Genomic DNA, 21,306 nt, shown 5'->3' with positions numbered 1-21,306 from the left:
AAACGAACGCCGTCAAAGGCGAAGTTCATTGAGTGCTGTTTGGCAGCATCCGACGACACATAAAGGAATGTGGGCGAAGGCAGCAGAAACTTTAAATCTCACCATAGACGACGTTATCGCTGAGCTTTTCTGCACTTCTCTGATGTTCTTGAGGAGAAGCCTGTGCATCTTTTTTGGCTTTAATCGGCAATTACATCAGCATTTTAAGTGCAACTGCAAAAAAAAAATTGTCATACAGTACTTACAAACTTCATACATTCAAATCCCCGAATTGGGTCGAATTCTTAAAAACCTTGTCTACTTCCCTTTGAGACGCTTCAGACATGTTGATGTTCTTGCAATTGCATGTTGTTTTACTAGGGTATGGGCTACCTACACGCTCGCGGCATTGTTCACAAGGACCTCAAGACGAAAAACATCTTCTATGAAAATGGAAAAGTGGTGATTACCGACTTTGGTCTCTTCTCAGTGACCAAGCTTTGCCATGGGAATCGGTAAGCTGTCCATGATTAAGGGATAGCCGTTCCATTGTGTCACTAGTAAGCTAATAGCAGCTCATTAGGTCCAGAGACATCGTCAAGGGACGCAGTGGTGTGTAATGCGCCGTGATTGACTCCTCATGCCTCTATCATCGGAATACACAATATGAGAAGTTCGGCAGGGAGTAGCTTGTGCGTCCGCCGCTTTGACTCAGTGGTTATGGTGCACGGCTGCTGGCCAGAAAGACGCGGGTTCGATCTCGGCCGTGGCGGTCGAATTTCGATGGAGGCAAAATTCTAGAGGCTCGTGTTCTGTGCGATGTCAGTGCACGTTAAAGAACCCCAGGTCGTCGAAATTTCCGGAGCCCTTCACTGCAGCATTTCTCATAACCTGATGTGCTTTGGAACATTAAACCCCATAAACATAAACCTAAACCTAGTTGCTTGTGCAGTGGGTCATCAGTCTTGTGTTGGTACAGGCATGTAAATGTGGTCTGTCTTTGGTGCACCTTTAGTGCAACTTCGTGAAGTTGGTCCTGAAGTAGTGCATTCTTGGTGGGTGACGGACAGGGCTGTGGAAAGGGTTTCTAGTTAAGACAAGCTCTTCAGCATGGAACACATACAGCCTAGCTTTATCTTGTCGTCCTACTTTTAGGCCTGACCACATGTGCGACTGCTATTCCCTACTAGGCAGAACCAAGTTGTTAGAAGGTACCTGTTTGGAATGGCTTTGGAAACAGCACCCATTCATGCAAGTGCACAGGACTTCTTTTGTGACAATGCTCAATTAGGTGATTACGCACTTGAAAAAAGTACAAAACATGGTGCCTAAGAGCCGAGGCACTCATTTGAAGTCTTGTGTCATTTGTTCCTTTGTTGGTGGCCTGTGCGGTCGTCTGTTTTGAACAGTGATAAGTACTGTTTGCTCACTTTGTTGCGATATGCGTGATATACATATGGGGTGGAAACTGGTAGTAGTAATAGGCGAGACCCTGATTCTGGTGTAGAGAGGTTGTCGCAGTGCCTCTTTAGCAGACTTCTCACCATGCGAACATGCGTCACATTAGTTGTGGTAGTAAGGTTTTGTTCCTTTTTTTTGTGTGTAGTGTTTTTCGTATGCATGAGCTGTGATGGCCTTTCAGGAAGGGGGACTGGCTGACGATCCCTCAGGGCTGGCTCTGCTACCTGGCACCGGAAGTGGTGCGCTGCCTGAGGGCTGGCAACCAGCACGACGCGGACGACCTTCCTTTTGCCACTGCTTCGGACATCTATGCGTTTGGGTAAGTGTCCACCACCTAGCTGGGCAAATTTAATGGAAGGGTGAGCGAGTGCAGTAAAGTAAAACCTCATTAATTCGGGCCCAAACAGTGCCAGCAATTGTTTACTTGAAAGTAAAATTTATTTGATGAAAGCTTGGGCAACGGTCGTCTTTGCTTGCAACGAAAACTTCACAACAGTGACAATTTTTCGCAGTTCTGTCAAGTGCTTTAATTCAAGCCACCATCAGGAGTGTTGGAAGCAGGACTGCTCAGTAACGGCAAAGGTTTCCACGGCGTGCAGTGTGGTAGTTCCAGCATAGCACATGAGGAGGCTTCACCACACAAACCACACGTGACAAGCACAGAGCTTCGACATGCAGGAAGAATGGAAATGCCACACAGACAGAAGTGAGGGAGGCGCGTTGCCATTGGAGCAGCCGCCGTCGCTGTGGGCTGGCAACAAAGCTCCAAAAATGAAACTATGCGGCCGCCACACATCGCTGGGGGTCGATAACAAGCCAACACGCCTCTCGTTGCACGCACATCACAGGGTTGCGGGAAACTATAATATGTAATTCAAGCCTGAGGACGAATATCTGAACGATCGCTTGCCGAGCAGGTCAAATCTCAATGGCAGCACCTTGGGGGCCCGGCCAAATTAACTGATGCCAGCCCCACAGTGTCCGAGTAAACAGGTGTCCGACGTCATATACTTATTTGGGAATTTCGTGGTAGTCTGGCAACAGTCCGATTTTTCCAAATTTCCAAGTTAATGGGGGCCGAAATAACGAGGTTTTACTGTAATATCCTTCTGACCAAAGTCGCTATGAAGAGAAGTGTTTATGGGATTGTAGTGAATGCACACAACACTTCTTTTATAACACGACATTAGCAATAGCTAGACATCTAAAGTGCATCCACGTAAGGGAAAAAATATGCAGTAAAAAAGCAGGGTGTGCAAATATCAAATTTTTTATTGATAAGTGAATAGGGACAAGTTCAAGTTGACTTATGAATAGGGACAAGTTCAAGTTTGCCGCCGCGGTGGCTCAGTGGTTATGGTGCTCGGCTGCTGACCCGAAAGATGCGGGTTCGATCCCGGCCGCGGCGGCTGGAATTTCTTTGGAGGAGATATTCTAGAGGCCCGTGTACTGTGCGATGTCAGCGCACGTTGAAGAACCCCAGGTGGTCGAAATTTCCGGAGCCCTCCACTACGGCGTCTCTCATAGCCTTAGTCGCTTTGGGACGTTAAACCCCATAAACCAAACCAAACCAAACCAAACAAGTTCAAGTTGAGATTTGGGGCTGAAAGATTCGTTACACAACTTAGCAGTAGGGTTTTGTTTTATGATTCTAACTTTGTGGAGAGGGTCAGTAATCACGAAGGCGTATTCAGGGCTGAGAGTTCTGCATGTAATGGGAGAGCGTTATGGTAGGGTTCTTTTTTAATGTGAGCATAGGCATTTGTGCTGAAAGCATGTCACGTGTAATTTAAATAACGTAGTGCGACCATGGGCAGATGCCATCGCTGAAGAGCTCGCTGCTCTGCGATCACCCTTTCCTGGATGTGCCTGATGTTTTGACTCCTGTGGCCGCAGGACTGTGTGGTACGAGCTTCTCTGTGGGGAGTGGCCCTTTCGAGGTCAGCCCTCGGAGTCCATCATCTGGCAGGTGGCTAAGGGCATCAAGCAGTCACTGGCCAACATCCAAGCCTCGCAGGATATTAAGGTGATTTGCTTGCTGAAGGCAGATTACAAGTTGTTTAGTATCTAATAAGAGCGTCGAAAAACATGGCATTCGTTTCTGTTTCTTCTTAAGGACACCACTGTAATTACAGTGGTATTTTTGTACAGCTGATTTCTGTGTATTTTTGTGGTACACCCTTTGTCAGAAGTAAAGGCTCCAAGGGGTTTGCTTCCTAAGTAGGGCCCTTGTAGCATACTTGGAAATCAAAGTTTTGGACGGGTAAAAATGAGAGTTTTTCTCACCTTTGAGGGATTTGGAAATGCTAGCAATGGCCTAGAAGCAAACTCATTGAGTCGTAAATTTTTTTGACAAAGTCTGTACGTTGAGCTTCCTAACAACAGTCGAAGTAGAACTGATGTCTTGCCAGTTTTGGGAAGGACCCAAGAACACTATGAACGCGAAGGGTACCATGGGCAAACTGCAGTTCATTTTACTTTGTGAATTCATGAATTTATTGATACGGAAGAACCCTGCTGTTATGTTTTTCACTGGACTGCGGTAAAGAAAAAATAGTACCATCCAGAAAATAGTAGCTGGGAAGCACGCATTAAAAAAGAAAAGAAAAGTACATTGTTGCCTGCGAGTCTTTTTGTTGTTGTTTTACGTCTACTAAAAACAACATGTCACTTTGTGTCGTAAACTTCGTGAGCCCCATGCGATTTCTCTCCATCGAAGTTCATGTGTGCGCGTTTTGTGCAGTTATTGCTGGGGCCGCTTTAATCCAACACAATACTCATGTATTGGAACCTAGAAGTTATGTTCTTAAGCGGCAAGCAATGGGAAACGCGGATGACAAAGACATGCCGTGAGAGAAGAGTAGGGGGGAATGGGGGATGGTATGCGTCGATTTATTTATATTTGGAGTCAACTTTCTCTTGGCCAGTGAGGGGTACAAGTTGCGGGGCCGACTTATACGTGGCAGTATATATGACCTTTGTGCAGTTTTTTTAGGATGTACAGTAGAACCCCGCTGTTACGTTCCTCACTGCTGCGTTTTCCCGGCTGTTACGTCGTTTTCTTCGGGTCCCGGCATAGCTTCCATAGGATCCAATGTATTGGGAACCCCGCTGTTACGTCGTAGCCGAGGGAACGATCCCGCATGATACGTCGCAACTGGGCTCCCCGAACCCGCCCGGGCAATGCGCGCCAACCGCCATTTTGATTTTTGACTAGTCTTGGCCAGGCTTGGCTACGGAACTGGCTACAAGAAGCCGCATTCGAGTTGGAGAGGCCGCCACTAGATGGCTATCTGCCTCGCGAACGCCGAATGCCGCGATCTTTATCTTGGGAGGTGGTGACGAGGAGGCGCGGCTGCGGTCGCTTATCTGTTTTTCTCAGCCAGCGTCCGCTTCGGCGGATGCAGTTGTTGCGACGCGCGTCTTTTCTTTTTTTTTTTTCTTTCCTCTTATCTTTCACCTCTCCTCTATCTGCAAGTGACAGCGGTGGTGGCTCGGCTGGAGCCAGTAGGCAGGCCCGTGCAATTTCCTTTTCATCCTTCTCTCAGTCGCGGAAGGCGCTTCCCCTTGAGGAAAAGCTGGACGTACTAAACGCAGTCTACAGGCAGCCAGGGCGGCCTACGCGGAGCAGCGCGACGAGCAGCCTACGAACATTTCAGTGCTTGACGCTGTGCACAACGTCGCTTCAGCGTGGACTGCAGTGAGCGCGTGAACTGCACAGCACTGCTGCGTGCGGTGTGGCCGCACCGCAAAGCGACGCTGACAGCAATGTGGCCTTTGCTATTGAGAAACGCGTTGTTCTTTCCAGCGAGCGAAAAAAACTGCAATCCACCGTTCTCGATTTTTTAAAGTCCAATTTGCGGAAATAAATTGTTTCAAGACAAAGCTGCACTGTTTTCATTAATTTTCGGTGCTTTCCTCACTGTTGCGTTTTCCCGGCTGTTACGTTTTTTTTTCCCGGTCCGGTGAAAAACGTATGAACGGGGTTCTACTTCGTGAAATCTCCGTGTAGTTTGCATACCCTTATTTTGAAGCCTTAATTTTAGGAGGAAAAGTACACATATTTATTTATTTATTTATTTATTTATTTCAAATACCCTCATGGCCCTGCAGGCATTATTGAGGGGAGTGGAACAAGCACAGGTAACGAAAAATGAATACAATCACGGGCTACAGGACTACATATTGTTCACTGCACTGAGTTATTACAAATTTCAACAATTCATGGAAGCCTAGATGAAGAAGAAGAAAAAAAAAACGAGGAAAGAGAACAAAAACCAACAAAAACAAAACTACAAATCAAGAACACAGAGTTCATGTCGCACTACTAACCGAAGGGCACACATGTCATGAGCAAGAAAAGCAGGCACTCAACTTTTTCTTAAAATGCTCGAGATCGTCGGTGAGTGCCACATCTGCTGGCAAGTGATTCCACTCGGATGATGTAGTGGGAATGAAAGAATTTTGGCGAGCAGTAGTGTGACAAGGTGGAACGCCCACTTTGCGTGGATGGTCAATGCGCGATGAAACATACGTGGGTGGAATGAGCAAAGCGTTTTTCAAAACATGATTGAAATTGTAAATCTTAAAAAAAAAGACAGAGTCGTGAAATTTTTCGGCGCAGTGAAAGTAATGGTAGTGACAATGTGCTTTTCATTTGTGTGACACTTGATGTATGGCCATAGTCGTGAAGGATAAAACGAGCGGCACGGTTCTGAACAGCTTCCAAAACAGATATAAGTGACTTAGCACGAGGATCCCATATCGACGCGGCGTATTCAAGCTTCGAACGAACCAGTGTTTTATACAGAAGGAGTTTGACTGAAGTGGGTGCATTAGAAAAGTTTCTTTTTATGTAGCCGAGCATGCGGTTAGTGTTTCCAGTAATGTAGGTGATATGCCGGTTCCAGGATGAGTTTGATGTGAGATGTACACCGAGGTATTTATACGAGGTAACCGGGGCTAACGAAGCACTGTTGATGCTGTAAGAGGCTGGTGGTGAGACGCCTTGACGTGAAAAGTGCATGGCTTTGCAGTATTTACGCGAGTAAATACAGTAGTTTTATTTTGGCGTCTTCATTAGTTTGCATTTGCACTGCGGCAGCAATGGAACTGCACGAACACCTGCAACACGATTCATGCCGTCTGTAAGTGTGCTCAGCATCAGCATAAGTGCAACTCGCCGGAAGTTGCTAAACACGGTGGTGGCCAAGTGCCAACGCAGTTTAGAGTTCTGCTTTGGTCTGAGTGCCGTCGCAGTTCTGTGCGCGTGAAATGTAGGCGGTCAAAGTGCTCAGAATGCTAGCGCATGTTAAACCACTGTATATCGTGAAGTGACATTCACGACGTAGCATGCAGGAAGCCGTCATATTTGCAACGTAAGAGCTGAGTTCGTATTGCTCGGGTTTCTATGAGAGCTTGGACAGGACTGGCTAATGAAAGTGTAGAAGCCGGGAAAGCGCAGCACCAGGGAATGTAACAGTGGGGTTCTGCTGTACTGTCGGTTTTGCAGCAGCGTGCTGCATCTGCCTTGTGTGCTGCATTCTTTGTTCTCTCTTTGCGGCCTAGGACTTCCTGATGGTGTGCTGGTCGTACAAGCCACAGGACCGGCCAGCGTTTGCCAAGCTCCAGCTGCAGCTGCAGAGGCTGCCCAAGAAACGGCTCGCTCGCAGCCCATCACACCCAACCCACCTTTCCCGCTCGGCCGAGTCAGCCTTCTAGGCGCTCCTTCCTCCGGCTGCTCTTCACCTCTTATCTTGTCAATTGTCGGCCACTTTACTATCATGTCTGTGCAGCCCGTTTCATGGCTTTTCCATGCTTCTGGTTCTTTGCTTTCGTTCTGGCTCTCCACACTTCCGCCTGTTTCTTTGTGCTGCTTAAAAGTGGGGGAGTAATTCAGTCTGCAGCAGGTGACCACAAAAGTTTCCACAGCATGAGTGTAGCGTAAAGATGAATGCCTTGCAGAGAATGTGAACATCCAGGAATGTAAAGGTGCACCTGCCGTTGTGTGCATAGCTGTTTTGGTGCTCCCTCCATTCCTGGCTGCGCTCTCAGGATACATCATGTTCCATAGGCTGCTGTGGCAAGATGAGCCTGCTCCTGTATGCTTGCTAGTTTAAAGAAGCACAGATGCAGATTTCAGCGAATATTGCTTGCTAGAGAAGTATATTGAGTACAGATACTTTAATGTGCTGCTGTTTTTGAACAGATTTGTCTTTCAGTTTGTCTCCTCTGCAGATTGAAGCAGTAGTAAGCGCCATGCAGCAGTGTATGTATTTCTTAACTCGTGGTCGGGGGAGAGGGGGTTGGTGTTTTGCCTCCTTTTGTGTGTGTGTAATTTCAGGCCTTCAGGTTTTGACTTTAGGTGGATAACCTCCCTGTTGTGGAGCAGCAGAGCTGCGAGAATAGACGAATGCAACTTCTGTCCTTTGCGTCTAAGGAGCATAGCTGTATTCTGGTGTTCAGACAGTGAGGGCTTTGCTAGCCATGGGATTTTAGTTTGGCTGAGGGCTGGTTACTGTAGGACTAGAGCAAAATGCAGACACTTAATGTGAGTTGCAGCACATGCTGTTCCGTGAGTCTACATTCTTCTGCCTGAGTGTCTAGCATGGCTCTTAGTCCAGTATCGCTTGATTAGCTATCTGGTGCTGCATGGAGTTATGGCTGTTTCACCGTAATGATGTCCCCAGACCCAGATCCCACTCTTATTACTTCACAGTTTAATAGAATTCAGAGATACACACGCCAACGACAAAAAGACAGATGGTACACGTGCTCAGCAAAGAGGCAGTTGGGACTTGGCACTTGTCTTCTCTTCCTTCTGCTTGTCCTGTGTGTCTCTGTGTTGGTTGCAGACACAGATCATTACCAGCTCGCCCAAATCATGGCCTTAATGCAGTCTTCTCAGTTTCCATGGAACTGTACGTTGCATTTTTTCATCAAGCTGCTTTTTTTTTTTTTTCTGCGAATGAAAAATGAGTGGGTACCGAAGCATAGGCCAGTGGTTGAAATGAGTGGAGGTCGTGGGAAATTATCGTACCACTGAGACATCCATGAGATTGCAGCCTTTCATGCAAGTCGAGTGTTAGATGCTGCTGTCACCTTGCCTGTTGTTCTCTCTCCTGTATGAGCTTTAGTGTATGCAGCTGATAGGGAGCATGGTGATCCTACTCTTTAAAAAAAAAACAGATGAGGCAGCCTGTGCATCGCTAACTCAGCAATTTTGATTTTTTTGTTCAAATGGGAACCACTGCTGTCGAGGCTGAATGAGCTTGAAATCCCTGGACCTGTGAAAGCTGAGCCGTGAAATATGAGCCCTCTGGTGGTGGAGAAATGCACTGATGCAGACTCTTGGCTGCACTTAATCTTCATATAACATGTTCTACTGCTGCAGTGCGTTGTGTGTCAGGTTTTGGGATCAACACACCTTTGCGTCAAAGTATACGCTGAGCTTCCGTGTTCAGAGCTTTACGAAGCTGTTTGGCCCCCTTGGCATGAGGCTAATTTGATTCCGAGCACCCTTGTCAGCTCGGTGATTTGCCAAGCTCCAGGACCACATTATGGCCGTCTGTGACTTGCTAAAGGCACGACAACCTTGCATCATGGGCTCACTGTAACGTTGCATTTTCTGGTGTCATTGCTACCCTAGTAGAAATGAGGGTTTGACAGTGCCAACTTTGCGTTTGCATGAGAACAAACTGCCTCACTCCTCCAAGTAGGATGTCTTGATCTCTTTGGGGTGACGGTAGTAAGTTGGTAGCTTCTCAGATTGGCCTCGTGCAAGTTCCTGTCATTAACTGGCAGTAGTGTTTCAAGAAGGGGACCGAGCTTCACTAAGGAAGTGGCAGTTGACCATTACATGGTTTACACAAACTCTACATCTCAGTAGGGAGGAACTCTGGAGCATTTGCTTCCCTTATAGTGCAGACCCCATGTCAGCCATGCCAAGGAAAACTTTTTGGTGACTCTTGGTGAAACGGGGGCCCCAGATTGGGGCACAGTACAGCCATTCCTAAAGAGTTCATGCTTGTCTCCTCTTGCCTCCTTCTGGATTTGTTTTTGTTAGTTTGCTAATGTAGCCGGGATGACCGCTGACGTGACTTTAATTCCTGGATCAAGTTTCATGACTAGGAGGCCCACCTTTTGCTGCCAGAGAGCTTGCCGCTACTGCTTCTTGCACTTGTGTTGCTTGCCTGCTGTAAACCGGTCGCTTAGTTAATAGTGTGCAGCTGTTAAATTCTAATTATTGCATGGAGGAGGTGAAATTTGGAGGTCAGAAGTTGAAAGTGGCCACTGTTCACTTGATAATTTGCAAGGCTTTTTGAAAAAGCTTGTCGTAAACTCGATATCAAGTTTCGCTCAGTGTATCACACTCGTGAAACACTTATGCGGGTGTTTTGTGTGTGTAAATAGGACAGCAGACTCGTTAAGACTTAAGAACTTGAATTCAATGCCATTTCAACTACTAGTACTTGCCAAGAGATGGCATCTGCTGACATCAGCAGTTGTAATAAATTGTGGTGTGATGGGGACGTTTGGGAAGGACACCTCGGTCTTTTTATGACGAGTACTTCAGTGCTCGATCGCGGCCGGCTCATAGATACATAGTAGCCTCGCGACTTCCTTCAGTTATCGACCTGAACATGTCAGTCTGTTTTGCTGTGTTCTTTAGGAAAGCCCACCACAGATTTGAAGTGCGGCCAAAAGCAGCCTACCTTTTATGCTCGGGCTTGTAATTGATAAAAACATTCTTCCCACTTCTACTATCCAAGGAAAGGCCAGAATGTTAGGCTGGATGGAAATTCCATTTGTTCCAACTAGAACCGACCTGCCTAGAGAAGGGTCAGTGCAAGAAAAGGTGAAAAAAAGCTTGGGAAATACCAGATGTTTTCTTGTAGTACGTTGCTTGTTGCAACCTCTTTTGCTTCATGCTATTAGTTCTTTTGTTTAATCACTGTTTAGATGTCAGTGCTCAGCAGCATGAAGAGACCGGGAAAACTTGAAAAAAACCTGCTCTTGTCTTGTGGTGCGTTTCTAGTTACCGTCTGTCTTGTTTAGTGCTGTTAGTTACTTTGTTTAATGGCTCTTTTGCATGTCAGTGTCGAAACCACTCTGCTAGTCTTATTTGCTTCAGCTCACTACATGAAAAAAAAAAATCTTGGAATTCATCCAAGATAAATGCAAGATGTGACATGAGCACAGGGTCTTCATGCAAGCCTTGTTGGCTGTATTTTGTCAAGCTTTGTTCACACTGAGTTTTAGTGTCTTCACTGGTGTAGTGATTTAGGTTATAAGTGCGTTTTCTTCGCTGCTCTCTCCCTTGCTGCTGTGGTGGTGTTGTATATGAGCAGGATGATAGTGTAGATGTTTTTAAACTTTACACCTTTCTGTTGCCACTCATACCTGCACCACAATATGGAACGACCTTCTAATTAGGCTTGCACAATTACTCCTAAAGTCTGCCATAATGGGGAATCAAGAATTGGCTAAGGGTGCGATGATTCAACTCATTATGTGCACTTCGATGGCTTTGTAGTTTTGCCCATGTGACGTGAAGCTGCTAAGCAGAGCTGTAAGGTATATGGTAACAAGACTGCATCAGTGTATGATGCATTCAACTAATTATGTTTGCTACAGTTGTTACATGGCTGATCATTTTAGTGTCACAAAATGCTATGAGTAACGATGTAACAAACTACAAAGCTTTTTAACGAGATGCTGTGTGGCTACAGTTGTTCTGGCGTGTTCTACAGCTCCTGGCTGGAAACCGTAATGTTGATTTTTTTATATTCAAACCATGAAAAGAAAAGTGTGTGGCCATAGTATAATGTGCAACCACTCTTGTACTGGTGGTCACAAGAATATTGTGTGCATGCTGCAGGCAGTTTAATTGGATTAGTAACTACTAACAAGCATTTTGTTTGGTGGAATCTCATCAGTATAATGTGATGGGAACATGTGCATTCCATCAGCATGTTTGTCAGCATCACTGAAGCTTAATGATTATTTTAGTGTAACTATTTTTATGGCTCTGTTTTGTGGTATGTCATTTTTCAAGAGCTTACTGCTAGCATTAATGTGTGTCGGAACATAAGCACCCTAAATAGGGTGTCTTGTCTTTGCTGGTGCGTTACACGCTTGGTGCTCAGTCCATTGGTTAGACTCATGCTAGAAGCACTCCGTGAAAATCCTTCCTTTTTCTCTGGTAGTGTTCCTGTTGTCTAGAATTTCTCTCCTACTGAAGTAAACTTCCATAAGAGGCAGAAGAGCCAGGATCTATTGAAACAAGTGACTGTGAGCACAACTTCTTCAAAAGGAGTGCTTTGAAGATAGGTCCTTTTGATGCTCCAGCATCTTGGAGGTCACGTGTTGTAATACAGTGGTGAACTGGATTGCTGTACATAAGTACTAGAGCTCTACTATGTTGTACCAAATGTGAGATAAGAAAGCACTTTATTGTAAATATTGATAGACTACAATGTGTCACATGGAAAACGTATGTGTTTCTAGTTGTTGACAGAAAACTTTTTTTGTGCTCAACTTCTTGCCTATGTAAACAACTTTGCCTACTTTTTTCTATAGAGACACATTTTGTAATCTTGTTTGTAATATTTTGATGGTGCTCTTTGTGTTATTCAGTCTTGCGTGTTGCCTCACTTGCCAGAGAATTGTTTATCAGCATGTGGCTTGTACTGCTGTTAGGTGAGTTAGGTTGACAAGGTACGATTGTGCCCACCTTTGTCATGGTTTATTTGCTAGAGAGTTACACTGCTGTCACCTTTGAAACATAGTTTCTTCATAGAGTCCTCTGTGGTAGAGACAGTGACATAGAGCTGCTTACTGAAACGTGGATGTTGCATCATTTATGGCTGTAAGGAATGCTTCACTGTGATGTACTTGGCTTTTCTTCTGATGAACACGATTGGAAGGGGCATGAGGAAAAGGTGTGTGTGCATAGACAGCGCAGGAGCACCAGCACAGCTGATGGCAGCTCTGATGACGTTGGGTATGTTTGTCGGCTGTGTAAATTGCAGGCCCACCAATCATGATCATACTGTGGTGCCTGACTGTTAAGCTCCTAAAAGTTGGATGTAAAAAGATGCTCAAAATATGTGCTACATTCACTAATATGCATTGTGTCAGAATGTTTCTTCTTTTGTTGGCAGTGGGTGGTCAGGGGGCCGACAAAAGTGTTCACACTGTGTAATGAATGGCCTGGGGAGGGATACTTCGTGGCTTATTACTGCTAGAACCATACACGGATGGTTCTTGCCTTGGGCCGCGAAATGGCTGCATGAAAGCCCTGGTATTCCCAAAGCAAATACCTTACCTGTGCTTGAATTTCCTTATGTCAAGGTCTCATTTTGTAAGAGGCAGAAGCTGTGCCATCGTAAACGGCACTGATTGGTCTGGTGGCCTTCAGCATAGAAGTAGTGCCACCTGCCGTGTGTAGCCCGCAGATTTGGTCAGTATTTTAACCAGAAAGTGCACCTGCACCGGCAGTGACAGTAACAAGGCCAGAAAGGCAAAGGCGCAGTTTTTCGGAGCATAAGGTCTTACGAGCTGCCCGCATTCGTAAAAGTCCAGTGGAAGGCTGACTTCTCGTGATCAGCAGTGCACACTGGGAAGCGAGGGAGTGTTTTGCATCAGGTGTTTTTTTTTTGTTTGTTTGTTTCTTACAAGTGATATTTTGAGGACTTAGACTCCGCTGAAAGCAGGCTTGCTTTGTCCTTCATACCTCGGGCAGTCCTCGGCACCTTTTTCCGATTGCTTGTGCTTCGCAGATGCCTTTTTTTTAGTGCAAAAAGCACTACTTCCTGAGGTATGTGGGAAGTCTCAACCTAGTTTTACTCTATAGTACATAGAGTTACGTGTGGTTCGCCATGTTACTCTCCCAAACATCCAAAAGATTTGTGAAAGGCGCAACTCTTTCATGCAGGAGGCAGACCTTATACAGCGGTTAAGCGAGTGCAGGCTTAATCCACTTGATTCTGGCTGCCGGACTTTCTTTATTCTGGGCAGGTTACTAGCTGTTGCATTGAACGAGACAGCTTGCTAGTAATGCGTTGGCTTATCTCAATGAGTTCCATCTGTTGTTTATGCCAGGAATCGTAAATGTTTTCTTTTTAACAATCGGCGAAAGCTTGTGATAAAATTGCATGTTATTGGCAAGAAAACACCGTTTTCAGTGAACATGTGCACTCTGGTAAAATAAAATGCCACAAAGCACGAGAACAATAGATGTACAAATAGACTGTCAGCCAGTTTGTTATAGTAACGTTGCCGTCAGCAACAGTCTATAGTCTAGTGCTAAACGATGCAGAAGAGTTGGCTTCTCAGCAACGCATGGATGCTTTCAACCTTGTGATTGCGTTTAGCCACTAGAGGTGCTAGCAGTGCACGGAAAACAAACGCGTACAACTCTCGGTACTTATACAGTAACTTAACCTTTGGCAGAGCGCCAGTGAGGGAGGACTTAGCATAGCGTATAAACTCTTCGATTATCGCGGCCGTCAACGCGCATCAGCAGCAGCTGGCACGTACGGGCCGTGACATTGATTACAGTCGAACTGTGGCTGTACTCTTGGTAACAGATGGGTGACAGGTGACGTGCGCATTGGCGGCAGAGTGTAGACTTTATCCGCTATGCTAAAACTATGTTGCAGCGAAACGCCGAGCAGAAAGGGTGCAGCGAAGGGACGTCGCGTGAACAATGTCAAAAGCATCTTGTGCATGGATGAATAAACATATTCAGTCAGAGGAAGGCCTGTAGCCATGGTTGCAGGATGGGGAAAAAAAAAAAAAAACCATTAGATGTATAGTTCAATTCCAGGTCATCAGGCTACAAGTTGAAAAGAGGTTATGAATCATCCTCGAAGTGGGTGAGAAGGGACGTATAAGGACACTTCGTCTACCATAGGCAGCAAGGTCCTCCTCAATGCTGCGGAGGCCGAAAGAAAGCAGTAGACTATAACCACTGGCGTCTGTGGGTGGGGTATGTTTGGCTACCAAGGCGTCCCTGCCTTGATCAAAGAAGGAGCAGTGCCATCTATTTCATCTATTAGATGAAATAGATCAGGCTTGCAATTAACGGAAGAGTACGGGCATTTCAGTAATCTGTGGTCATGTGGGATTGACGATGGTGGTCGTGGGCCATGGGATGCGATCTATTTGTGTATGTCTGGGGTGTCAGCATCCCATGAAAGCATCTTTCAAAGCCATGTATGAAGCAGCATGGCCGCTTCTGTGATTTGCAGCACACACCTATGGGTGATCTGTAAATTTTGAGTACTTTCTGGGCTTCTCTGCCCATACAAGAAACTAAATAACCTGATTTTCGCTGTGTTCGGTGTTTGAAGAGCAGTCGTTGGAAATTTATGACAGACTGCACACGCAGACGACAGGAAACACTCGCTTGGTGCTCGCTGGCATACAATGTAATGTGGCCCGATTGGTCACCTCCAAGTAGGCGTAGTGGGTGGTTCACTTGCCTGCAAGGCTATCAGTCTGGCGAGTTGCGGCACTAACAACATTCGCTGCACAAAAAAAGTGGGGTGACAGAAAATAGTAAAATTGCCCTATTTTACAGTATATACATTCTGCAACCGATGTATCTCCGCGGGGCTGAGTTTTGGTGGTGACAGAATAGTGCCCTCGTGCAGTGGCCAGCAAAGCTGGTCTGTTCACGCCGCATCTGGTTCAAAACCCAGTTGCGGCTATATTTAATTTCTGCATGAGCTGTTGCTATGCTAGGTTTCGCCAAGGTCACCTTCAAGGTCAAGCTTCACACAAACGCGGTGAGCCGCTTAAACCTTGGGAATTAATGCTTTTGCACTAATAAGAGGGCAACTCCTGGGGGTCCACAGCTATGTACGGCATGTGCAGGAGCGTTCCCGCAGCACTGCTGACACTTCGGATTCAGGGTTGGATGGATTGCTGAGTACAGACCTGCACAATCCAGTTCATCATTATCATCAGCCTGGCTACGCCCACTGCAGGGCAAAGGCCTCTCCCATGTCTCTCCAATTAACCCTGTCCTTTGCCAGCAGTGGCCACCGTATTCCCGCAAACTTTTTGATCTCATCCGCACACTTAACTTTCTGCCGCCCCCTGTTGCGCTTCCCTTCTCTTGGAATCCACTCCGTTACCCTCAAGGACCAGTGGTTATCTCGCCTTCGCATTACATGGCCTGCCCAAGCCCCTTTCTTCCTCTTGATTTCAACTAGGATGTTATTAACCCATATTTATTCCCTCACCCACTCTGCCCACTGGCGGTCTCTTAACGTTACACCTATCATTTTTCTTTCCATAGCTCGTTGCGTTGTCCTTAAGCTGAACCCTTTTCGTTAGCCTCCACGGTTTTGCCCCATAGGCGAGCACCGGTAATATACAGCTATTGCACACTTTTCCCTTGACGGATATTGGTAAACTGCCATTGAAAACCTGCCATATGCGCTCAGCCCCATTCTTATTCGTTACTTCCCTCTCATGATCCGGATCAGCGGCCACTTCTTCCTTAAGTATACGCATTCCCGTACCACTTCCAGCGTCTTGCTACCAGTTCTGAATGGCTGTTCTCTTGCAAGGCTGTTGAGCATTATACAAAAATAAATTGAAACACAAAGGAGTACTATGAGGTGCAGTGCGACGCTCACTTTCAAGATGCCGCTGAATAGAATTCCTACCTAAAATGAGCGTTGCACTGGCATGTAGTACAACGCTACAATTACAGGCCTCCATGCCAGTATGTATGCCACACTGGCCTCGCAGTCAACAATACATGTGTCTAGTGTGAAGCGATTTCTCAGCGTTGCACAATGGCAAAAGAAGGTTAAGAGCAGTGTTTACCGATGAACGAATGATAGACCTTTTTTGAATATCAATACAGTTCACAGAGTTCGTTAAGAAAGCAAAACCGCGCGCAGAGAAATTTGCCGAAGTTCTTAATTCAGTCATTGGCTTCTGCAATGTGCCAGTTATTCGTATGTTCGTCATTGCTCCCCTTCATTTACGTGCACTGAGCTGGGCGTTGTGGGGGTGCCTTCAGTCAAAAGCTCTCGCCGGTCGTCCGAACGCAGTAGCAGAAGTTTTGAAGCCACTGCTTTTCCGCGCAGTAGGACATTCGCGAGTAAGCGTCCAAGCGGCCGATCCCGCTGAGCACAGTAACAGTGTCGCTGCTAACACGCAATGTGGCTTCGAACTGCGCCTGGCCCGGCGATAACTCGACCGCAAGTAAGTAGTGACTGATATTGGATGCGCGCTCTGTCGGCGACGCCTGCAATGGTATTACGTGCATGATTCGTACAAGACGGTACGTGGCACACTTTCGTGCTGCCAGCGCCACCCAGCTGTTGATTACTGACACAAAGTGACTGCCGAGTGACCAGGCCAGTGCGCTCAATACATGGGTGTTTACATGGGCGTTGCACGTGCAGAAGTGGCGGCTGATGGACGCGTCAGCGCAGGTCCTTGTGTCCGGTACTTCATGCAGCAAGCTAAGGCCGTACGTAGTGTTTGGTTGCTCGAGGTTAGGGTAGTCGAGCAGCTCGACAAGCGTAGCGTGCACGTCAAAAGGCGTTGTGAGGCGGCGCTGATTGATGCGTAAGCTGTGTGCCGCTTCTGGGTTCTCCTTCAAGAACCAAGGCGGGAAGGCCAGGAAGGCGAACGGCTCTCGGTCCTCAAACGTGCCTATATACGTGGCACGGTGGTCCCCGAACCGCATGCCGTGATCGCTGAGGAAGACAAGAACCGTGTGGTTGAGCATGCCGGAAGCTTGAAGCGTTTCCAGAAGTCGCCGAAAGGGCTCGTCCGCGTAGCCCGCATTGTTAAGCTCGTCGTGTGTAATCTCGATGATAGACACGTAGGCGAAGAAAGGAGTCTCGGCCATCACTTCCGCGAAGCGGGCAAAATAGTCGAGCAGTTCCTCGTAACCCATCGTGGGACCCAAACAGCGGTAAAATTTCCAGCCCAACTTTTTTGGCGAATCGTCCATGGCCATAATGACGGGCCGAAGGTAATAGTCAGCGGGCGCTCGTCGAAAGCCATGGGCGAAGTAATTGAAAAGGCCATAGAACGGGCACTCCTCGAGGAACATGCTCCGGTAGCCTCGTTCGCCGTACATATTCCAGATGATTTGGGCAGTCAGGTTGTCATAAATTCCGTCTGGTGCCGCCCGATCTGCCTCGAAGGCCTTCATGCCTAAGACAAGAGGAATCTCGTTTGGGTAGGAATTCAGGCCCACTTTGTTGTACCCGCGCAGCTCGAACGCACCGAGCTTCTCACGTACGAAGTGAGCTGTCTTCGGAAGGTGCCTTTGAAAATTCAGGTATGAGACCGAGTCTAGAAGGAGAATGAGGATACTCAGATTGTGAGGAGTGCCGTCGGGGACACCGTGAAGGCGCTCCTCAACGCTTTCCTTGACAATTGGATTGAGGACAAACTGGTCGTGAAAGAGGCGCCCCGGAGACTGCCTAGTGGCGCATTCGACGAAGAGGAACTCCTTGGTCAGCAACTTGCCGAAGATCAATGGCTCTCTTGGGCCATACATGTATTTTTCATCGGGAATATCCAAGGATTCATTTCGGTAGATCTCCTTGTAAAAGCACACGAGATCCTCGGGAAGGACACCATGCTGCTTGAGTCTCTCGGGAAGTAAGGCTGGAAAGCCATTCCTGAAAAAGTGCGACATCTTCAGTTCGATGCAGGTCAGTTTTCGCTTTTAATGCGTTATCATTAGAACGGTCTCTGCAAGTTGGAATGGCGAGAGCCGTCAGGCGGGACGCGTGGAATAACATCCTTTGTATATGCCACCTCGAGTATATACAGAATTTTTGGTATGTTAGCCTCGGAAATGACGAACGTAAGTATGCCACTAGGATTTAACGAAATTTCATCTGTTACCTTGGATATAACAAAATGGAATATGCAGTTTCAAATATAACGAACTTTCTTGTGTTGACATCGAATATAATGAACCTTAGTATGACAACCTTGGATATGCTAACACATTCAAGCGATCCACCGAGGATCGCTAAGAGCTCTATGTTCTAGCGCTCGCAGCAACCTGCTGAATTCCGTTAATTCCAAGGCGTTTCAGAGGAGTTGACAGCGTTGACAATGGTGCGCTCTCCCCTGACATTTGATCAGAACTCTTGGGACAAACACCACGAGCACTGTAAAGCGCATCCGGTTCACTTGACCTCAGAGGGCGCATTCTAGCCGTCTCTCATAAAGCCCCTGAAAAAACTTTAGTCTCACAAACCAACGCGCGTTCGCGTCCGCTCACTCTTGCCAGGATATATAGACACTTAGCTCCTTACTAACTAGTGAGGCGGTCTTTGTGTTTCCTCTGAAAATGCAAAAAAGAGACGGAGGTGCGCAGGAAACTTAACCGAATTGAGTAACAGGCGATATCTTAGACGAACAGGTGTCCTCGCTCTTCATGCAAGACCGTCCCCGAAATACAAGTGGTCCCGGCGTGATCACGGAAATAGTCACGAATTTTATCGAGCGCCGATTTTTGGATTGTAAAACGTTTATTGCCAACAGTCTGAAGGGCATATAGGCCCCCCGCCTAAACGACGGCCAGAAGGTCTTGGCTCCTGGCGGCGTCTTCGGCCAGCTGGACGACTTTTGTTTGAGTCTCCGGATCGGAGCTGAGTAGGAGAGCCTCCCATTGTTCAAGTGACTATTTTTTGTCCCTCCAGGGGGGCAAAAGGGCATTTCCAGAGAATATGGTTGAGATCCGCTTTGGCCTTACATTGCTTACACTCGTTTGAATATTGTCCCGGATAATAACGACTACACATAACCGGGTTCGGAAACGTATAAGTTTGGAGACGGCGCCAAGAGGTGGCCTGACTCTTTGTCAATGATTTATCAGCAGCGGGGTACTTTGTTCGATTGAGCCTATAATGTTGTGTGATTTCTCTGTAACCTACAAGACGATCCCTGTCTGCGAAGCCCTCGGTATGGCCACTGGCTCGGAAAGCGACGAACAAAAATTCAGGGGGCACTTTGACTGTCTAAAGTGCGTAGAGGCGAAAGCGTTTTCCGCACCACTGTGACTGCCTCTGTAGCACTGGTGACGTCACGCATAAGTAATGGATAATTGCTAAGTAATGACGCATTGCTAATTAATGGCTAATTACTGATTGATGACTAGATACTAATTAACTGCTAATTAATGACGCTCAAGCTTCGCCTTTAGGAATGGAACGCGACAGCTGTTGTAGCGCTGCCAGGGAGTGCACGGAACGCCACCACCCGTTCGGCGCAATGCCTTGCCCTTTGAACGCAACGCTTTTTGAGAGAAGGAAATGGCGTTCTCTGTCATCTCGGTAAACACCTGAAAAGCACCGTACAGGAAGGGAGGAAGTCGGAATGAAAGAGGAAAGAGAAAAAGGGGCCGTAATGATGAAATTTGAGGAAAGGAAATTATGCAGTAACTGTCGCGCATATCTCGGTGGACACCCATCAAAAGCGTGACACATCTGCTGACAACCTTCTGGTTTGGTTTATGGTTGGTTTACGGGGCTTTAACGTCCCAAAGCCACTAAGGCTATGAGAGACGCCGTAGTGGAGGGCTCCGGAAATTTCGACCACCTGGGGTTCTTTAACGTGCACTGACATCGCACAGTACACGGGCCTCGATGTCAGTGCACGTTAAAGAACCCTAGGTGGTCGAAATTTCCGGAGCCCTCCACTACGGCGTCTCTCATAGCCTTAGTCGCTTTGGGACGTTAAACCCCATAAACCAACCATAAACCAAACCAGAAGGTTGTCAGCAGAAGGTTGTCTGTCGACAAAGGCTTTCGCCGAACAAAATCGACCACCATTCGACGATGTTCCAGCGCTATTTCGTGAAACGTGGTTGCGCTGTGCTAGTAAGCCGGCGGCGCATCTTTTGTACGCATTCAGAGATCTTTAGTTGCACTTCTGATAGACAATGTGCATGAAGAGTGTAACGGGGCTTTACATAAATGCTCACCTGACGGTAATGAAGTTCGGCTTGCCTTGGCACTTGGGACCATTGATTCGTCGGAAGTGTGGTATGGCTGTCGGGTCGAACGGGTCGAACTGGGGGATTGTGCAGCCGGTGGTCCGAATGCGATGGCCAATCGGCCTGACTGTATGCCAGTCGGCGATAGCCGAGCCATCTTCGGTGAATAGTCGGCCTTTGGTCCACCCTGTCCAAAGGTAGTAGAACCACAGGAACAACGTGCCTAGCGCGATAACCGCGAAGAATGAACGGCGCCGCAAATAGGCGGTCCCCATTGATGGCAGCTGTCTTGGTGAGATATCCACCCTGCGTTAACGTAGTAAGGTGGAAGGAGTGGCGGTTACGAGGAAGGGAAATGCGAATTAACTCTCACTCATGGTGGACACAAGGAGTCAGGGAAAGAAAAATGGCGTTTCGCTATTCCGTGATTTGCTACGCTGGTATCAGCTGCGCTTGCACAGTGGAAAGTGTGCGCCACTCTAAGCGATTTGCGCATGCGCAGTTGGATCCCTGCGGGCGCGCATCATGGTAGCGAACAAGGGCGTCCGCAGAATTTTTTGCAGGGGGGGGGGGGGGCCCCGTTGGTGCCCCGGGGGGGGGTATGTTCGTAGCAGAAAGGCGCTATTTGCGGAGTAAATTTATTTATTTATATATAAATAAAAATTAAACAAAATGCACACATGAAAGAAAAATTACAAACAGCAAATTAAAGCGCGGCTAGGAGAGGTACATTGGAGTTTATCAACGAAGAAACAACTAAAATTAATAAAAATGCAAAAAGATGCTATATCACTTCGTGGAGAAGAGTGCTCAGTCTTGCTGCATACGGGTTCTCGACTCACCCGGATTGATGACCAGCACACAGC

At 47.1% G+C, this 21,306-nt stretch overlaps 2 protein-coding genes across 3 annotated transcripts in view; one reads left to right on the top strand and one right to left on the bottom strand.

Moving 5' to 3' along the window:
• ksr (kinase suppressor of ras) overlaps positions 1 to 8,680 on the top strand; it is a 33,303-nt gene extending 24,623 nt beyond the window's left edge. For both annotated transcript variants that reach the window (XM_089574714.1, XM_089574713.1), the window contains 4 exons: positions 361 to 494; positions 1,622 to 1,759; positions 3,337 to 3,466; positions 7,009 to 8,680. In XM_089574714.1, coding sequence (XP_089430840.1) covers positions 361 to 494; positions 1,622 to 1,759; positions 3,337 to 3,466; positions 7,009 to 7,161 — 555 coding nt within the window. In that variant the 3' untranslated portion in view covers positions 7,162 to 8,680. The remainder of the gene's footprint in view (positions 1 to 360; positions 495 to 1,621; positions 1,760 to 3,336; positions 3,467 to 7,008) is intronic.
• Positions 8,681 to 13,512: 4,832 nt separating this feature from the next.
• LOC149364787 (uncharacterized) lies at positions 13,513 to 20,924 on the bottom strand. The gene is made up of 2 exons (XM_089574715.1): positions 20,429 to 20,924; positions 13,513 to 18,110 (listed from the first exon to the last, which is right to left on the bottom strand). Exons 1-2 carry the CDS (start codon positions 20,713 to 20,715, stop codon positions 16,487 to 16,489), a joined length of 1,911 nt encoding a protein of 636 aa, XP_089430841.1. The 5' UTR covers positions 20,716 to 20,924; the 3' UTR covers positions 13,513 to 16,486.
• Positions 20,925 to 21,306: the final 382 nt, after the last annotated feature.

This window comes from Amblyomma mixtum, chromosome 2 (assembly GCF_055824585.1).
Source record: "Amblyomma mixtum isolate Tamu chromosome 2, ASM5582458v1, whole genome shotgun sequence".
NCBI lineage: Eukaryota > Metazoa > Arthropoda > Arachnida > Ixodida > Ixodidae > Amblyomma > Amblyomma mixtum.
This window is presented reverse-complemented; position numbering and strand designations above follow the sequence as displayed.